The sequence below is a fragment of the Mercenaria mercenaria genome, chromosome 9 (genome assembly GCF_021730395.1).
Source record: "Mercenaria mercenaria strain notata chromosome 9, MADL_Memer_1, whole genome shotgun sequence".
NCBI classification, from domain to species: Eukaryota; Metazoa; Mollusca; class Bivalvia; order Venerida; family Veneridae; genus Mercenaria; species Mercenaria mercenaria.
Genome location: NC_069369.1, coordinates 73,605,085 through 73,626,224, shown reverse-complemented (window position 1 = coordinate 73,626,224; position 21,140 = coordinate 73,605,085). Strand labels below are relative to the sequence as shown.

The 21,140-nt window shown below is 36.4% G+C and overlaps 1 protein-coding gene across 1 annotated transcript in view; it reads right to left on the bottom strand.

The window, feature by feature from the left end:
* Positions 1-12,972: 12,972 nt before the first annotated feature.
* LOC128559331 (helicase POLQ-like) overlaps positions 12,973-21,140 on the bottom strand; it is a 54,808-nt gene continuing 46,640 nt past the window's right edge. The window contains exons 16-19 of the mRNA XM_053550648.1: positions 20,834-21,007; positions 20,383-20,496; positions 19,454-19,588; positions 12,973-18,106 (exon numbers count right to left, since the gene is read on the bottom strand). Coding sequence (XP_053406623.1) covers positions 17,930-18,106; positions 19,454-19,588; positions 20,383-20,496; positions 20,834-21,007 — 600 coding nt within the window. The 3' untranslated portion in view covers positions 12,973-17,929. The remainder of the gene's footprint in view (positions 18,107-19,453; positions 19,589-20,382; positions 20,497-20,833; positions 21,008-21,140) is intronic.

Genomic DNA, 21,140 nt, shown 5'->3' with positions numbered 1-21,140 from the left:
TTTGCGACCAGCATGGATCCAGACCAGCCTGCGCATCCGCGCAGTCTGGTCAGGATCCATGCTGTTCGCTTTTAAAGCCTACTGCAATTAGAGAAACCATTAGCGAACAGCATGGATCCTGACCTGATTGCGCGGATGCGCAAGCTGGTCTGGATCCATGCTGGTCGCAAACACACAATGTTGATTTTTTCATGGCACGGCTCAAAATTTTATATTTAGCAAACACTGACCTATTACTTTAAAATATAAGAGTAACCTTCAAATTCACTTTCATTTTGAATCTTGAACTGCAAACCAGTTTCAGTTCGAATTCGAATCGCGAACTGCAGACCAGTTTGCAGTTCGCAATTCGAAACGCGAACTGCAGACTAGTTTGCAGTTCGCAATTCGAATCGCGAACTGCAGACCAGTTTGCAGTTCGCAATTCGAATCGCGAACTGCGAACTGCAGACCAGTTTGCAGTTCGCAATTCGAAACGCAAACTGCGAACTATAGACCAACTGTGAAATGCGCAAGAAAGTGCTGATCAGACTGCACTTTGAAATTTTTATTGTAATCAGCCGACAAGATTGCAGTTTGCAATTCGGAACGCAAACTGCGGACCAGTTTGCAGTTCGCAGTTGGAAACGCGAAATGCGAACTGCAGACTAATTATGAAATACATTCTTGCCCGCAATGCGCTGGACAGTGCTGATCAGCTCTTTGAAATTTGATTCGTAAATTGTAGCCCAGTTTACAGTTTGCAATACGAATCCCGAACTGCAGAGCAGTTTGCAGTTCGAATTCGAATCGCGAACTGCAGACCAGTTTGCAGTTCGCAATTCGAATCGCGAACTGCGAACTGCGAACTGCAGACCAGTTTGCAGTTCGCAATTCGAAACGCGAACTGCGAACTGCAGACCAGTTTGCAGATCGCAATTGGAAACACAAACTGAGAACTATAGACCAACTGTGAAATGCATTATTGTCTGCAATGCGCAAGAAAGTGCTGATCAGACTGCACTTTGAAATTTTTATTGTAATCAGCAGACAAGATTGCAGTTTGCAATTTGGAACGCGAACTGCGGACCAGTTTGAAGATCGCAGTTTGAAACGCGAAATGCGAACTGCAGACTAATTATGAAAAGCATTCTTGTCCGCAATGCGCTGGACAGTGCTGATCAGACTGCACTTTGAAATTTGAATCGTAAATTGTGTCCCAGTTTACAGTTCGAAATACGAATCCCGAACTGCAGACCAGTTTGCAGTTCGCAATTCGAATCGCGAACTGCAGACCAGTTTGCAGTTCGCAATTCAGATCGTGAACTGCAAACTGCGAACTGCAGACCAGTTTGCAGTTCGCAATTCGAAACGCGAACTGCGAACTACAGACCAGTTTGCAGTTCACAATTGGAAACACAAACTGCAAACTATAGACCAACTGTGAAATGCATTCTTGTCTGCAATGCGCAAGAAAGTGCTGATCTGACTGCACTTTGAAATTTTTATTGTAATCAGCAGACAAGATTGCAGTTTGCAATTTGGAACGCGAACCGCGGACCAGTTCGCAGTTGGAAACGCGAAATGAGAACTGCAGACTAATTATTAAATGCATTCTGGTCCGCAATGCGCTGGACAGTGCTGATCAGACTGCACTTTGAAATTTGAATCGTAAACTGCAGATTAGTTTGCAGTTCGCAACACGAATTGCGAACTGCAGACCAGTTTGCAGTTCGCAGTTCGAAACGCGAACTGCAGACCAACTGTGAAATGCATTCTTGTCTGCAATGCGCAGGACAATGTTGATCAGACTGCACGTTGAAATTTGAATCGTAAACTGCAGACTAGTTTGCAGTTCGCAACACGAATTGCGAACTGCAGACCAGTTTGCAGTTCGCAATTCGAAACGCGAACTGCAGACCAACCGTGAAATGCATTCTTGTCTGCAGTGCGCAGGACAGTGTAGATCAGACTGCACGTTGACATTTGAATCGTAAAGTGCAGACCAGTTTACAGTTTGCAATTCGAATCGCGAACTGCAGACCAGTTTGCAGTTCGCAATTCGAATCGCGAACTGCGAACTGCAGACCAGTTTGCAGTTCGCAATTCGAAACGCGAACTGCGAACTGCGAACTGCAGACCAACTTAACTGATATGTGTTAAAACCCTCTTTTGCTATAAATTATTTCTTATATCAATAGTGTGTGTAGAGCTACATTCATAACTAAATGTCATACAGTAATAGGCGATTGTAAAAAGACTTCCATTATTTTATTGGCTGTACACATTTATACTTTATTTAGCTATATATGTATACAGTATATACTGTTTTAAACCTAATGCATAGTACTTTTAATACATGAACACTTATTATTTATGTTTTTCCAGTGAGTTATAGAGTTTTCTCAGTGAAATAAAAGTGATAATCCACAGTTTTGAAACAGAAGATTATCATTTTTATTTTTCACTGTTTTGGCCGAACTAGTTCCGGTTCTCCGTCGCGATTGAAGTCAAATTGTATACCAAGCGTTATGAATACCAGGGACCATAATGACGATGACGTCGTTAAAATGACGTCATTTGTGTTATGCTTTCTGTTGATCTTTCCCGTGATTTTCGACATTTTATAAATTACGCAACAAAAGTAGTTTACAAGTTTTATATATAGGTTTAGCTTCATCAGCTGAAGTTTGTAAAACAAACATTTTCTACCTCTTATATTTCAGGAAAAAGAAGATTAGATAGTAACAAGGAAGAGGAAGAAGAGGTGGAAAATGTTTTAGCACAGGTGTTTGAAGCTCAATTAATGAAATATTTATGCAGGTTAGATCTCTTCATAGGTCACAAACAGGTAAATAGTTTTCCCTGTATATTCTATATAAAACTGACAGTTTTTAAAGAGCTACCAAACATAGCTTAAGGTTAAGCAGTATATCACAAAACAACAGATTTTTTTAGTAAATGAACAGCATCTTGACAAACAACTTATCTGTCCAATACATGTTCACAGAGTTGGATACTTAAAATATTCTTAATGAGTTGTCCCCCTTTAAATAAGAATGCCATTTGTAAAGAAATAAATGTAAACAATTGTCAAAAACGATGTTTTACCTAGTTATGTAAAGTTTAAACACTCGCACGATGTTGCAAATGCATCAAAACGAAGACATGTAACATCTTTTAAAAAATGGTGAGTTTTTACAGCCGCTGAACTGTCCAGAATTGTGGCCCCTTCATGCAGTCCCTTTCCGGAATTCAATACATATATCAGTAAATTGACAATGGTTTTGTAGAATAATATAAATGTTTTATACGCTGTTAAATTTTCATGTAAAACAATGCTTTCTTTCTATGATTTGGGCCATACCAAATTGATTAATAGTTCTTCAGAAAATTTTCAAAAAAAATTGGAGCGGGCGAGCGAAATTTTTATTTTATTTTTTTTTCCTCAATTTTGATTTTTTCAGAGGCGGGTAGATTTTACATGGAGCGAGCGGGCTTTTTTTATTTTTTTTCCCAGCTTGGACCCTTGAGGAGGCGGTTATGATTATACATGAAGTTAACATTTCTTTAGAAATAACACAAAAATCAAACATTTACAGTATGGGTAACAAAGTATATAGCTTTTCTATTACGTTTTAAAGACTACATGAATGATTTTGCAAATAAATTCTTGCCAAACCTCACTGAATCACTTTGGTTTTTTTTAGTTATAATTTCTAAGGGATGAGTGTCTTATTTTTAATTTTGATTTTTCTACATTAATCTGAAGGCCTGCCTATTTAACGGCACAGCATGAGGAATATTTAAGACAAAACAGGCACATGTTTGGAATAACATTTCTTCTGAAGCACAGTTAGATGGCTTCGGCACATGAACAACTTTGTGCCCCTAGTGGAACTCAAACCCATAGAGGTGAAGGGAAGTAACAAACCACTTGACCAGTGAGACCAAACAGAGTTGGTCATACAGATGCTTCCACATTGCTCGAATCCCTTTGGAATAATTTCTTAACAGATCAGGCTAGCTTATGTTTTTGTGGTGGAGATTCATTTCAGGCAAAAATGATAGCAAGACTGACAAAGAATGATCCCAATATGGCCACCCTTAAGGTGTTATATGGCCACCCTTAAAGTGTTGTTTGTTTTGCTTTGACTGAACTAGAAATTTATAGTTGGGGAGGTCTGTTTTTTTCCAGTTTTTTTTTCGTTCTATCAATTCACAGCCAAGTAATAGGCAAACAGGCAAAATTGGGGTTACAAAAGGACAGATTTTATATCTACACTACTTATTTGAAAAGCTAAACAATTTTTAAATTGACTAAATGCATTTCGATAGAATATCTGACTGCTGTACTAAAGAAGTTACGTTCAAAAAGATTTGGCCTAGACAATGTGATAGGTCGGTCAGGATCTGTGAACAAACATTTTTTTAAGATAGTAGTCGGCCTCAGCTTTGGGCTCTAGATATAACATACTGAACTAAACAACTGATAACAAATGGTTTGAAAACTATATCTGAACAATATTTCAAAATATTTTTAACTGCATCCCCGTGCACGTCTTACAAGTCGTGCTTTGTTCCTTTCACTGTATTGAACAAAAGTAGAACGTGCCTACTTCATTACCTACCGACACATCGAAGGCCATGTGTGGCACTAGCACAGACACTCCAGATTTAAAACAAATGATGAACAACACCATAATTCCTGACTTTTTGAGTTTTGGTCATCAGTAACATGTATTACGATCAATATCACTTTGACGCATTAAAACAGCGATAAAACCTGCTTTGCCGTTATTATTCCGGACCGCGTAATCGGGAAAAAAATTTTTTTTTTCGGAGATTTTTATGTACGTGCGGGCGGGTGATTTTTATTTTTTTTTCTCGGGAATGAAATTATTGATGCGGTAGTTCCGACGAACGACATATCAATTTGGTATGGCCTTGATGACGTTCGAACTTTTTTCTCCGAAACATGGATCTATACCTTGACCAATTTCAGAGAATGAATCCTTACCTCATTTTAAATAGTTATGATAAAACTGATATAAAACTAGAGCTATCACTAAAGGTGATGAATGTACCCCCCCCCCCCCCCCCCCCTCATGCACTGACACAGTACATTGCAATTTGATGCACACAAGATGGCATAATTATGTGGACTGTATGTATATAGTAACAAAAAACAAAGTTCCATAACTATGCAGAATATTTATCTAAAAGAATGTAACATGCACCATGCACAACTAGGGTTGGTACTGATCACTTGTGTGAAGTTTCATTAAATTGTGTGCAAGGGTTTGGTAGATTAGGCACGCACAAGATTGCATATGCAGACTGTATGTTCATAGTATGTTAACAAGAAACAAAGTCCCATATCTGTGCAATTTTTTGTCGCTGAAAGAACCTAACATGCACCATGCACAACTACTGTTGTTACTGATCACTTGTGTGAGGTTTCATTAAATTGTGTCAAGGGGATGAGGAGAGATGGTGCACACAAGATTGTGTCTCTGTATATAGCATAGTAACAAAAAAACAAAGTCCCATAACTGTGCAATTTTTTTTTCTGAAAGAACCTAACATGCCCCATGCACAACTACTGTTGTTACTGATCACTTGTGTGAAGTTTCATTAAATTGTGTCAAGGTGATGAGGAGAGATGGTGCGCACAAGAGTGTGTCTATGTATATAGTATAGTAACAAAAAAACAAAGTCCAATAACTCTGCAAATTTTTTTTTCTAAAAGAACCTAACATGCCCCATGCACAACTACTGTTGGTACTGATCACTTGTGTGAAGTTTCATTAAATTGTGTCAAGGTGATGAGGAGAGATGGTGCGCACAAGAGTGTGTCTATGTATATAGTATAGTAACAAAAAAACAAAGTCCCATAACTCTGCAAATTTTTTTTTCTAAAAGAACCTAACATGCCCCATGCACAACTACTGTTGGTACTGATCACTTGTGTGAAGTTTCATTAAATTCTGTCAAGGGGATGAGGAGAGATGGTGCGCACAAGATTGTGTCTATGTATATAGTATAGTAACAAAAAAACAAAGTCCCACAAGTCTGCAATTTTTTTTCTAAAAGAACCTAACATGCCCCATGCACAACTACTGTTGTTACTGATCACTTATGTGAAGTTTCATTAAATTCTGTCAAGGGGATAAGGAGAGATGGTGCGCACAAGATTGCGTCTACGGACAGACAGACAGACAGACAACCTGAAACCAGTATACCCCCACTTACAACTTTGTTGTCGGGGGGTACAATAATCCCATTAAAATGCTATTTTCATCAGAGCATATATTATATTCAATAATTCTGTGGTCTCATTAAGTCCTTTTATTTGCTTATATGACCACCTGTTTCAATGCAAAATGTACAAACCACACACTGTAAAGTACCATGTACATCTGCCATATCTGCAAAATTCATAACAATTAAATATTCTAGATGGAAACAATTGTTTCATATTTATGTCATTTGATTTGATCAAACCTGAATGATTTTTCATCGTAGATATCAACACCTAGTACTTTGCATATCTAGCTTGTTCATCTATGAAAGTATGAAGCAAAATAGCAAATTAGGCTTCAACACACAAGATTTTGGGACGTACGGTCCAACGGACGGACATACGTACAGTCAGCAGCACACATATAAGCCCTTTACATAAATTTGTGGGGGTATAGAAAATGTAGATCGTACTATTGTTAGCTGAAATAAGAAATTTGTTTTCTGTATGACTGTTTCTATACGCCAAAAGGGACGTATTATGTTATGATGCTGGTGTCCGTCCGTCCATCTGTCCGTTAGCAATTTCGTGTCCGCTCTGTAACTCTTGAACCCCTTGAAGGATTTCAAGGAAACTTCACGTAAATGTTCACCACACTGAGACAACACGCAGAGCGCATGCTTCGGATGTCTCGCTTCAAGGTCAAGGTCACACTTAGGAATCAAAGGTCATATCAGTTTGTTTCATGTCCGCTCTGTAACTCTTGAACCCCTTGAAGGATTTAAAAGAAACTTAACACAAATGTTCACCACACCAAGATGATATGCAGAGCGCATGTTCCAGATGACTCGCTTCAAGGTCAAGGTCACACTTAGGGGTCAAAAGTCATATCAGTTTGTTTCGTGTCCGCTCTGTAACTCTTGAACTGCTGGAAGGATTTCAAAGAAACTTGGCAGAAATGTTCACCACACTGAGAAGACGTGCAAAGCACATGTTCCGGATGACTTGCTTCAATGTCAAGGTCACACTTAAGGGTCAAAGGTCATATATGACTTTGCTTTTGTGTATATTGCTCTGCATTGCAGTACTCTTGTTTTAATTTGGCAGATTTCTTTTTTTTGTTCACTTACAATATTTTTTTTTTAATTACTTCCCTTTTATGTTACTATAAATAGCTTATTTTGAAACTTTTTTAATGTTGGCCGTAGGGAAAAACCGAGACCACTTTTCTGAGGTACAACATGGATGGTACCTCCGATTTTTAGGTGTATTTTTACATACCTGTACCTGATAAGGATTTTTTTGTGGACTTTGAATTTTTTTTTGTGCACTTGTTTCGGATGACTAGCTTCAAGATCAAGGTCACACTTAGGAGTGAAAGGTCATATATGATTTTGCTGTGTGCGCTCTGTAACTCTTGAACTGCTTGAAGGATTTCAAAGAAACTTGGCACAAATGTTCACCACACTGAGGAGACGTGCAGAGCGCATGTTTTGGATGACTCACTTCAAGGTCAAGGTCACACTTAGGGGTCAAAGGTCATATATGATTTTGCTTTGTGTATATTGCTCTGCATTGCAGTGCTCTTGTTTTTATTTTGAAAAATACCTTTTTGTTCTCTTACAATATTTTTTTTTTGAATTACTTTCCTTTTTGTTACTTTAAATAGCCTATAAATAGCTTATTTTGAAACTTTTTTTATTATTGGCAGTAGGGAAAAACTGAGACCACCTTTCTGTGGTACAACATGGATGGTACATCCAATTTTTAGATGTATTTTGACATAACTTTACTTAGTAAGAATTTTTTCTTTGACTTGGACATTTCTATACGCCCGAAGGAATGTATTATGTTATGGGCCTGGTGTCCGTTGGTCCGTCCATTAGCAATTTCCTGTCTGCTCTGTAACTCTTGAACCCCTTGAAGGATTTCAAAGAAACTTGACACAAATGTTCACCACACCGAGACGACGTGCAGAGCGCATGTTTTGGATGTCTCATTTCAAGGTCAAGGTCACACTTAGGGGTCAAAGGTCATATGAGTGTGTTTCATGTCCACTCTGTAACTCTTGAACTGCATGTTTCGGATGAATAGCTTCAAGGTCAAGGTCACACTTGGGAGTGAAAGGTCATAATATGTTATAATATATTATATGACTTTGCTGTGTCCACTCTGTAACTCTTGAATTGCTTGAAGGATTTCAAAGAAACTTGGCAGAAATGTTCACCACACTGAGGCGACGTGCAGAGCGCATGTTTTGGAAGACTCGCTTCAAGGTCAAGGTCACATTTAGGGGTCAAAGGTCATATATGACTGCTTGGTGTATATTGCTGTGCATTGCAGTGCTCTTGTTTTTATTTGGCAGATCCCTTTTTGTTCTCTTACAATAATGTTATTGAATTACTTCCCTTTTGTGTAACTACAAATAGCTTATTTTGAAACTTTTTTATTATTGGCAGTAGGGAAAAACCAAGACCACTTTTCTGTGGTACAACATGGATGGTACATCCAATTTTTAGCTGTATTTTGACATAACTTTACCAGGTAAGAATTTTTTTGTGGATTTGAATTTTTTTTTTTTTTGAATTTCTTCTTTTTCTTGTTCCTGTCCTTTGGGCTTCAACAGTCAAGTTCTTTATATTTTGCTCCCATCCTCTGGTATAACCCTTCGGGCGTATATTGCCCCACTTGGCGGCGCTCTTGTTTTATTTGCTATATTGAATTTAGAGAAAAGTCTTGTGTGTCCAACCTCTTCCATGCTATTAGCATGATTTGCATCAAACGTTCACAGATGAACAAATTTGATGTGCAGATGTCCGTAAAGGAAGGCTTGTTTTCTGTGAATGTTTTACTGCAGTTATGGCCCAGTTTTTGCTATACAGACAGTATGTGGGGCATCTGTGTCCTATGGACACAATTCTACTCCTATGTAAGTTTGTATCTCCATAACCATTGGTTGGAATGGATCGAAACTTCACACACTTGCTCACTGTACAGGTTTTGTAACTCTTGCTTTTTTACAAAATCATGTTTTTTTTCAACTTTAAAGGGAATTCTTATAGTTTTTTATGCGCATCTTTCTGCGCAGCCGACACTTTCTATGGAAAACTGAGCTGAAGTCAATATTTGTTGAAACATGTGACAGACAATCTTAAATATGAGGAATCTTTTGTGGTTGTGTTTTCACATCACATTTTAGTACAAAGACAGTGTTGTTCATATAATGTAAGAAAATTGAATTAGTACTGATAAGACAATATCACCTTTCAGTATTCAGTTATAGAAAGAATTGAGAATTTTTAAAACTTTTTTTTTTAACTTTTAGCAGACATACATGTAATCAATTTGACCAGGTTAGCACCATTTCCGTCTAACAGGTGTTGTATTCTAGCGGTCTTAACATAAAATTTAGCCTGGTGACCCATACATTTTTAGCCATTTTTATGCTCACAATACAATTATCTATACACAAGAAAAACAGGAAAAAATTCTATGAAAGAGTTTTTTTCAAAATTTGAAAAATATTCTTCACTTTGGGTATTTTACATAGAAAAAAAAGTTCACAAAAGTAAATATGAAACAATTTTTTTTTCATTTGTACCCATTATTGTAAGGATAGAGTATTACAAATATGACTATGATATCAAATAAGTATATAACAAAATGTGTAAAAAGAAAAAAACCGTACTGTGCTGTCTTGATGTATATTTTGGTTGGTATTTATAAAATAGCAGAAAATTATGAAAATGTTAAAAAATCGCTGGCAGTTTCAGCAACAGTGGGTGTGTTCACAAAAACAAGCCTGGTGACCTATTGTTTTTATTTGTTCATTGTTTTCAGCACAAATGTTCCTATCATATAATTATGTGAATTAAAAAAAAACAAGGCAGTCTGAAAGACAGCTAAATCCCCCGCCACTGCTATGGATACTGAAAGGGTAAACCTTTGATTTTAGCTGTGACCTTGACCTTGAACTGACATGGCTGACTCATGAATTCTGCACAACGTCTTGATGAGGTGATCATTTGACCCAAGTTTCATGAAAATCCTTCAAGGGGTTTAGGAGATACAGAGCTGAAACCTTTGACCTTCAGTTGTGACCTTGACCTTGAGTTGACATGGCTGACTCATGAATTCTTGATGAGGTGATCAGTTGACCCAAGTTTGATGAAAATCCTTCAAGGAGTTTAGGAGATCTACAGAGTGGATACCAAATGGAAGGCTCAAACCTTCGACCCTTAGCTGTGACCTCGACTTTGAGCTGGCATGGTTGACTCATAATTTCTGCATATCGTTCTGATGAGGTAATCATTTGACCCAAGTTTTATAAAATTCCTTCAAGGGGTTTAGGAGATAAATGGCCAGTTTTTCAACTATAAGTAAAGACTTAAGCTCCGACTTAAGCCGTGTCGGATATATTTACAACGCTTAAGTCAGCACGTGAATAATTGGGCTCCACAAAAGTTAAACCATCGATTGGATTTTTCTACTTTGAGCGGTGTCAGCAATGACTTATCTTTCTATTGTTATTTTAAACCTGGGGCATAGGTGGTTTAAGAAAAGATGGAGCCGGAATATTTAGACATTGATTTAAATTTCCAGCATAAAGTTAAAGCAGAAATATTGAGGAGGGAAGGAATAATACGGGACTGAGCAAACCCTTTCGTGATGTATGACGATATGGACTTTTGGTTAGATTTCGTCTCAGTAAAGCTAGTATTGGAGATGTTTTACTTTATAAAACAAGAGGACCATGATGGTCCTGAATCGCTCACCTCTTCCCACATGACCCAGTTTTGAGTATGACGTCGTTTTTCTATTATTTGACATAGTGACCTAGTTTTTGAGCTCATGTGACCCAGTTTTGAACTTGACCTAGATATTATCAAGATAAAAATTCTGACCAATTTTCATGAAGATTCATTGAAAAATATGGTCTCTAGAGAGGTCACAAGGTTTTTTCTATTATTTGACCTAGTTTTCGAAGGTACGTGAAACTGTTTTGAACTTACCTAGATATCATCAAGGTAAACATTCTCACTAATTTTCATGAAGATCTCATGAAAAATATGGCCTCAAGAGAGGTCACAAGGTTTTTCTATTTTTATACCTACCGGCCTAGTTTTTGACTGCACGTGACCCAGTTTCGAAACTGACCTAGATATCATCAAGGTGAACACTCAGATCAATTTTCATGAAGATCCATTGAAAAATATGGCCTCTAGAGAGGTCAAAAGATTTAAATAATTTTAGACCTACTGACCTAGTTTTTGACCGCAGTTGACCCAGTTTCAAACTTGACCTAGATATCATCAAGATGAACATTCAGACCAACTTTCATACAGATCCCATGAAAAGTATGGCCTCTAGAGAGGTCACAAGGTTTTTTTATTATTTGACCTACTGACCTAGTTTTTTAAGGCACATGACCCAGTTTCAAACTTGACCTAGATATCATCAAGGTGAACATTCTGACCAATTTTTATGGAGATCCCTTCACAAGTATTGCCTCTAGAGAGGTCACAAGGTTTTTCTACTTTTAGACCTACTGACCTAGTTTTTGACTGAACGTGAAACAGTTTCGAACTTGACTTAGATATCATCAAGATGAACATTCAGACCAACTTTCATACAGATCCCATGAAAAATATGGCCTTTAGAGAGGTCACAAGGTTTTTCTATTATTTGACCTACTGACCTAGTTTTTGAAGGCATGTGACCCAGTTTCGAACTTGACATAGATATCATCACGGTGAACATTCTGACCAATTTTTATGGAGATCCATTCACAAGTATGGCCTCTAGAGAGGTCATAAGGTTTTTCTATTTTTAGACCTACTGACCTAGTTTTTGACCGCACATGACCCTGTTTCGAACTTGACCTAGATATCATCGAGATGAACATTCAGACCAATATTCATACAGATCCCATGAAAAATATGGCCTTTAGAGAGGTCACAAGGTTTTTCTATTATTTGACCTACTGACCTAGTTTTTGAGGGTACGTGACCCAGTTTCGAACTTGATCTAGATATCATCAAGATGAACATTCTGACCAATTTACATACAGATCCCATGAAAAATATGGCCTCTAGAGAGGTCACAAGGTTTTTCTATTATCTGACCTACTGACCTAGTTTTTGATGGCACGTTACCCAATTTTGAATCTGACCTAGATATCATCAAGATGAACATTCTGACCAATTTTCATGAAGATCTCATGAAATATATGGCCTCTAGAGAGGTCACAAGGTTTTTCTATTTTTAGACCTACTGACCTAGTTTTTGATCGCACGTGACCCAGTTTCGAACCTGATCTTGATATCATCAAGATGAACATTCAGACCAACTTTCATACAGATCCAATGAAAAATATGGCCTTTAGAGAGGTCACATGGTTTTTCTATTATTTGACCTACTGACCTAGTTTTTGAAGGCACGTGACCCAGTTTCGAACTTGACCTAGATATCATCAAGATGAACGTTCTGACCAATTTTCATGAAGATCTTTTGAAATATATGGCCTCTAGAGAGGTCACAAGGTTTTTCTATTTTTAGACCTACTGACCTAGTTTTTGATGGCACGTGACCCAGTTTCGAACTTGACCTAGATATCATCAAGGTGAACATTCTGACCAATTTTCATGAAGATCTTGTGAAATATATGGCCTCTAGAGAGGTCACAAGGTTTTTCTATTTTTAGACCTACTGACCTAGTTTTTGATGGCACGTGACCCAGTTTCGACCAACCATTCTGACCAACTTTCATTAAGATCCCATGAAAAATGTGACCTGTAGAGTGGTCACAAGCAAAAGTTTACGGACGCACGCACGCACGCACGGACGACAGACACCGCGCGATCACAAAAGCTCACCTTGTCACTTTGTGACAGGTGAGCTAAAAAACTTAAACCAAAGGCGACGCCGACGCCAACACTGACTTTGGGGCGAATGCAAAAGCTCTATTGAAAAGTCGAGCTAAAAAAGTAACAGATTCAACTCTTCAATTTTAACTTTACTAAATTCGCTACGTTTGTACATGTTTCAAAATATACGTGCAAGCATAAATATATAAGTGCATGTAATTAATTATAATTACATGTAACGCAAAATATGTAATGGATAAGCACGTCAACATATATACGTCTCCTTTCAATGACGTGTGGATTTTGAAATTCATGCACTTGCAAGTGCAGTTTGAGTACCTATACTATTAATTTAAATTTACAAATGCATTCCTAATTACAAGTGCATATTGCATGTGTTTTGTACGTGAAAGGTGGAACATTTAGGAATAATGAAAACAATAGGACAGTGAGCAAACATAGGAATGCTTGTAGTCTTACCTTGAATTAAATTCACCTTTTCCCAGCATTTTTTTTTTCATTTAATAGACGGGCGCTAGTGCTTTTGTGTTTTAATGTGTCTTTGTATTTTTCTATTATTTCTATGACAATTTCTTTTACGAAAGTAGTAAATCACCAAAGTAACACGTTTTATATATGTAAAAATACAGCGAAACGGTCCGATGACTGTATCTACATGTTCATAGTGTGTGACGAAGGCTTAGCTAATACATCGCAAATATACCCGCCGAGTATTAATAATCCGTTAGAAAACAAGGTTGAGCGATGGCTTAACTAATACTGGTTTAAGCCTTTCTTAGTGCTAGAGTTGAAAAACTGGCCAATAGAGCGGACACGAAATGGAAGGCTCAAAACTTTGACCTTCAGTTGTGACCTTGACCTTGAGCAGACATGGCTGACTCATAAGTTCTGCACATCGCCTTGATGAGGTGATCGTTTGACCCAAGTTTGATGAAAATCCTTCAAGGGGTTTAAGAGATATAGAGCGGACACAAAATGGAAGGCTCAAACCTTTGACCCTAAGTTGTGACCTTGACCTTGAGCCGGCATGACTGACTCATGGGTTCTGCACATCGTCTTGATGAGGTGATCATTTGACCCATGTTTTATAAAATTCCTTCAAGGGGTTTAAGAGATATAGAGCGGACACAAAATGGAAGGCTCAAACTTTTGACCTAGAGTTGTGACCTTGACCTTGAGCCGGCATGGCTGACTCATGGGTTCTGCACAACCATTATGGGATCTGGTTGGTTCAACAAAGGAACCAAGATCTTATGGTGACACAAGTTTTGTGCAAGTATGATTAAATTCAAATCTTAAATGAAGCTGCTATTGTGCAGACAAGGTCAAAATAGCTAATTTTGGCCCTTTCAGGGGCCGTAACTCTGGAACCCATAATGGAATCTGGCCGGTTCAAAAAAGGAACCAAGACCTTATGGTGACACAAGTTTTGTGCAAGTTTGATTAAATTCAAATCATAAATGAAGCTGCTATTGTGCAGACAAGGTCAAAATAGCTAATTCTGGCCCTTTAAGGGGCCATAACACTAGAACCCGTAATGGAACCTGGCCAGTTCAAGAAAGGAACTAAGATCTTATGGTGATACAAGTTGTGTGCAAGTTTGGTAAAAATCAAATCATAAATAAAGCTGCTACTGTGCAGACAAGGTCAAAATAGCTCATTTTGGCTCTTCAGGGGCCATAACTCTGGAACCCATAATGGGATCTGGCCAGTTCAAGCAAGGAACCAAGATCTTCTGGTGATACAAGTTGTGTGCAAGTTTGGTTAAAATAAAATCATAAATGAAACCACTATCGTGCAGACAAGAAATTGTTGACGCACAAAAATAGCAAATTCTGGCCCTTTAAGGGGCAATAACTCTATCTAGAACCCATTAAGGGATCTGGCCAGTTTTCGAAAGAAACTGAGATATCATGCCAATACAAGTTTTGTACAAGTTTGACCAAAATTGCTTGCAAAATGTTGTCTCTATCTTGTTCACAAGAAATTGTGGACGGACGGACGACGGGCGATCACAAAAGCTCACCCTGTCACTACGTGACAGGTGAGCTAAAAAAGGAGGGAGAGGAGAACAGATAACAGCCTAGATATTCAGTTTCTCATAGAGCAAGGAGGGAAGAGGAAGATAAAAGACATCATTGCTTTAATATCAGGAATGTGTCTGTTGTCATAAAATGTCCTTTGTTGTCAAGGTTTCAAATTTGGACATTTTCGAGATTTATCATCTTACATTTTCCACTACAAGAAGTCACAGGTTGTTTTGAAAAAAAAATCATTGATAAAAATTATGTAGATGCCCTGATGTACCAACATACTGAAAAGATAAGACTTATGGAGATGACAAATGTGTTGAGCTTTTTATCTACACAGGAAGAAGGAAGGTGGCTAACAATATCAAACACCTGTTTCATGAACCTTCAACTGTTTATTATAACAGGAAGACTTGAACCAGGCAAATGTCTCCACCACCACAACTTCCTGCAGTCCCTTTCACAAACTGTATAGACAAAAACTGTTAAACACCAACAACACTAATGGGTTTTAATTAAATCATTTAGACTCATGAACAGTAAATTATTCAGCATTGTTTTAGATACAACTATTAATGCATTAATTTATCTAAAAATGAGCAAAATCATTGAGCGATAGACTATAATCAGTCAGCATGGTCAGCACTGAATTGTAACAAAAACGCAGATCTTAGTGGTGCATCTAAAATAATATTTTTTATACCGTATACAATCCACACATATATTATAAAATAGATTCTGTCACTGTAACAAAATGAAAAGCAGAGAGCAAAATACTTTTTTTTCTTCATTAAAAGTTATACTGGAAAATTTTGTTTTCATTTTGCCAAACAAATTATTAATCAAACTTTTTCATTAAAGTCAATTTATGTTTTCATCTATACATCTCAAAAGCTCAGTAAACTGTATGCATTTGTAAACACTAAAAAATTCTCTAAGTAAGCTCCATAGTGTCCTAGTGTCAATATTTATTTAAAGTACAAAATAACAATCTGAATTTTTATGACAATTTCACCTGTATTGGTGATAACATAAATAAATAATAATGCTAATAAATAATAGATAATAACTTTAACATAAAGTATAATGCTGTAGATACTTCTCAATATGGCTACAAGTCTAGGAAAGCAGTTAACATCAATTATTCTTATACAAACAATTCTTCTAACTCCACACTCTTGTTGTAACAAAATAAAAAGATATCAACTGTCAAGTACGGACAGATTTCAGCAAAAATTGAAAACTGCATACACTATTTAACGACCTCTAAATTTTCATAAAACATAACAATGATTTCAGAGTTAACCCCTATCCTGCTCAATTTCTAAAATGAAAATGTCAATCTTTCAATTTGGACAGTATTATTAACTCTTAAAAACAACAAAAACATAATTCTAGTAATTGTAAATGCTTATAATGTAATAACAACATTACTGTGAAATTCTTAATATTCATGAGGGAATAGTTTTTTATGGATCTGCAGTTGTGGCAGTCTACTAAATTAAATCCCAAAGAAGTTAAATTCCCATCATCTTTACCATCAGAAGTGGAAATCCAATCCACTTAAGAATATCCCAACAGAAGAGCGATTTTGGAAACAACAAAAAATACCCTCCAAATTTCATTCCTATGAAATTAAACAATGTCACAGTATCAGCTCTGCACCAAGGAAGATGCACTTGTTCCTCCAGTCATGCAATATCTTCACTTCAGAACTTGTGCATATTTCTTGTTACAAATCTAGAAACTCATTAGTACAAAAATGGACATTCATCAACATATTGCATCTAGAATTTAAACTTGCACATCTTATTGCCAAATAATTCTTAGAACTTAATCAAAGTAATATTAATTTCATTTATCAGTAGTCTAGATCTATATAAAATGAAGCAATTTAATGTCTTCATTCAATATGTTAATGAATTCGGTTCCAGCAGTATGAGGTAATCTGTAAACACTATCAACTTGCCATAAATAAATTCTCAACATGCATTGCTCAACAGTTAAAGGTACTTGCGTGACTGCTGCCAACTGTAACCAAAAAGTCCCTGAGAAAATTGCTGTTTACACTATATCACATCTTCTGAAGTTTCGTCAATGTTCTCTTTCATAAAGTGTTAATACAGTCTCTGCTTGCCTTATTCATTGGCAACTGCTATCATAAACACCTTGCAATATTTTCAATCTACACTGTATTTCATGTCCAGTTTGTCAGTTTTCCTACTCCAATGTCTCTTTTCCTTGTCCTGAAACTTGACTTACCCTACCTTCTTGAAAAGTATTGTCAAAATACACCATATCACATATTTATAATCAACACTCCTTTAATACAGTGCTAATGAAAGTCTTTTGTTTTCCTTGTTCACAGATATGTGATATCCTTTACTTTCCGACTAATTTCAAAATAGACTTTATTATCATATCTTTAAATTGTCAATGCTCTTTCAATGAAGATCTATTGCAGAGTTTCTTTTCCTTGTTCAAAAACAAGTGTTATCCTAAACTCACGTAGAATATTTTCAAAATACACAACAGTTCATTTTCTAATCCTCAATACTTCCTCGATGGAGTGCTAATAAAGTTTTTTTCTTTTCTTATTCACAAGGAAGTCTTATCCAAAATTTTCTGAGACTACTTTCAGGATACACTATATCACATCTTCACATTATCAATGCTCCTTTAATGAAGGGCTTACAGTATTCATAAAATACTGTCAAACTCAGTGTATCAAATCCTTTGACAGAATGCTTTCTTACTTTACTATTTTCCATTTTCACATCATTTTATTTTCAAATGTTTAGCCTTGCATCAATATCACTTGAGATCGACGACTGAGAGAGCCCTGGGGTTACTGGTGCTGGTGTTGTATCGGTTTCCATGGTAACATTGTTACTAACAAACAGCGGTATGGTAACCAATGCCTCCACTTCCTCCATCATAGCCTCAGCCTTCTCACTGAGCAGTAACTGAAACAAAACATTTCAACCTTGCTAAATTTATAAAAATGGACTGCTCCGATCTTGGTCTGCACTGGTTGCAAAGGCAAAATCACTTGCCACCAGCAGGCTAAAGATTAAAACCCTTATCGTAAAATTGACCCCTTACTTAGCATATTAAAGAACTGTGGCAGCTTAATGCCTAAATTTTTAGAAGTCTTATTTCAGTGTGTCAACTTAAGTAAAAATTCAGAAGAGATGTCAGTCTGTTCCATTCTGGAACATTTAAACCCATAGCTGGCTATTGAGTAATAAGATATTCGACACATCAATACATCCTAAAAAAGTATATGTGTAAAGACATTACTTCTGTTATTACCTACCTACTGTTTTGATGGAGAAAAAATGTGTCTTGAAAACTGGAATTTACCATAGTTAAAGTTATTACTGATTTTTTTTTGTTGCTATTTTTACAGCCAGAAAAAGGGCTGTTTCCCCTAAAATTGCAATATTTTTCCTTTAAGGTAGTTCTGCATGTTTGGATTGAACTTTTTTCTATAATGTAGAATTTAATTAAACTCTGATATTTCAAAACATCAAAATATACCTAGAAAATTCAGCAAATAAAAAGGATAGGGTCATGTGCTTTATTTTTTGCTGGACTGATTTGAAAAATTTGGACCTCATGCAATTTTTCATAATGGGAGTCTATGGGAAAATAGTAACTTTTATAGCATTTTCGCGAATAGAAAATTTTCCACAATGTAGGTTTTAATGAAACTTCTCACAGTCCTAAATAAACATATGATCTATGATATAGTGAAATAAAATGTATAGGTCCGTGTGCTAATTTCTGAGATATCTGGCCATGATTAAAGTGAACTGCCTGTTAGAAGCTAATTTGAAGACATTATTTTGAATTATTTAACCTGTCAGATGTTTTAATATCATATTTTAAGTTTAGACAGATAGTAACTGTTACACTTTAATAAATTTATTCAAAGGTTTCCATTAATTCATAAACTGATTTTCATTTCCATACGCCTAATCTAGGCTTTATTCTACGTTTTCCGGATAAATGACGTTACGCCATCACTTCCAGTTTATCAAACGTGCAGAACTACCTTAAGATCATATTTTTCCCAAAATTTAAATAAAATGTTCCATAATCAATATACCTAGTGCATAATTTTAATTTTACAACACCCTTCCAACACCATTTACCAACAAATCTGTCTTTTTTGTGGCATTTTTTGTGAAAACTTCAGTACGACAATCCTTAAATTTCACCCAGCATTTATTTTTACCTCCATATCTCTAACAAAATTCACTACAACCCTGATATAAAGTTTATAACATCCACAGTACTAAACATACCTTTGCAGAAGCAATGATCTGCTTAGCTGCCTTCCGTGGCATGTATTGTACAGACTTCACAAGATCCTCTGTGTTGGCTGAGGCTACAGAACTCAATGTCTTATAACCTGCTGTATACATCAGCCTTGCTCTACCCTGCAATACAAGCATTTTAATGGTATTGTGTTTGAAAGGGCTTAACTTTCTAAATATCATTTCATGTCCAAGGCAATCAGTCAGCATATAGGGTGTTCCAAGCTCCTGTTCCAGTCCTGGTTTGTTCTCTGCATGTACCAGTAACTGACAATTTCTCCACATGATAAAATGCTTTGCAGACACTCACTTCTGTCAAAATTGTTATGCAAAAGCTATGCCAAACCAAGGGACTGAATCTCTTACTTCTCGATTTATAATCATGTGCAACCTATATATTTTCATTTCTGACTTAACTGAAGATCAACCTATTTTGTGTCAATAAATCAGTTTTTGAAGTTGCAAAACAGAATTATACCCTTCCCATTTTTGCTGTAAATTCTTATTCTGAAAATAAAACATTTTAACACAAATCATATACAATACAATCTTTCTGTTTAAACCCCATTCGGAAAACTGAATGTGTTTGTTGTACAGAAACTGTTGTGCTGTTAACAAAAAGTTTACTAAGACTTTCTTCAAATGGGAAAAGAAAGTCTCTCTGTAAAGAGGAGTTATCTCTGGAAAGGCAAGTTTATTAAAAATTTAATCAAATCTTGGCCTTTTTAGAGATGTATTGCTCTTTACAGTCATCTTTAGCAGAGGTTCCACAATACAAAAATGAATCAGAGAGAGCTGCTTTCTACAGCATGCTGTCACAAGTAGATAATGAAACGTCACATTTTACATCTCCCATTTACCTTAATAGCACATACAGAATCTAAATCATTCTTACTTTTAAAGGCACATGTACTCACAAGTTTAACTCCCGGTATTTCCATTAGTGGTATAAGTTCAGATGTAACACAATATGACAACTTCTTCACAAAGTTTCCCATCAAATCCTGGTATGCCCAAAACTCCTCCAATTCCTGAAAGAAACTGTGTCTTCTGATAATTATGTTTTTATGTATCATAGAACTACTTGTAAGTCACTGACCAGTATATTTAGCATTACAAAAATTAGGAAATTAGATAGGAATTCCTTTATTTGCAGGAGAACATAACTGTACTGGAAGGCAATTACCAGACCATACAAAGAAAGAAGTCACTGTAATTTTCAAACCATGCTATTTCTTCAATTGGAATACAATTCAGAGGAATCTGCAAGGACTTAATATTGTACTATTTCAAAAAAGATTTAAAAAGGAATCAATCTTAGAAAGTATTAAATGGTACTAATTACAGCAAGTCATTTTGTCTACATACCTGACAGAAGTGTGTAACACAGCTAGCAAAACTTGCTGCACTGGACAACAGGCTCTGTATAAATCCTCGAGGTTGCTGGAACTTTTCTGCCACCTCCCACACCGACTTCTCTCTCCAAAGGTCATACAGCATCAAGGTCAGGTAAAATCGGGATACAACAAACTCATCCACTTTCTGCAAAAATAATTCTGCCAATGAAGACATCATTTATAATAAATTTTTTGAAAGGCCAGTATGCCTGAATGTTAGAAAATATATAGCAAGACACTATCATAAATATACATGTATATTATCATAAATATACATG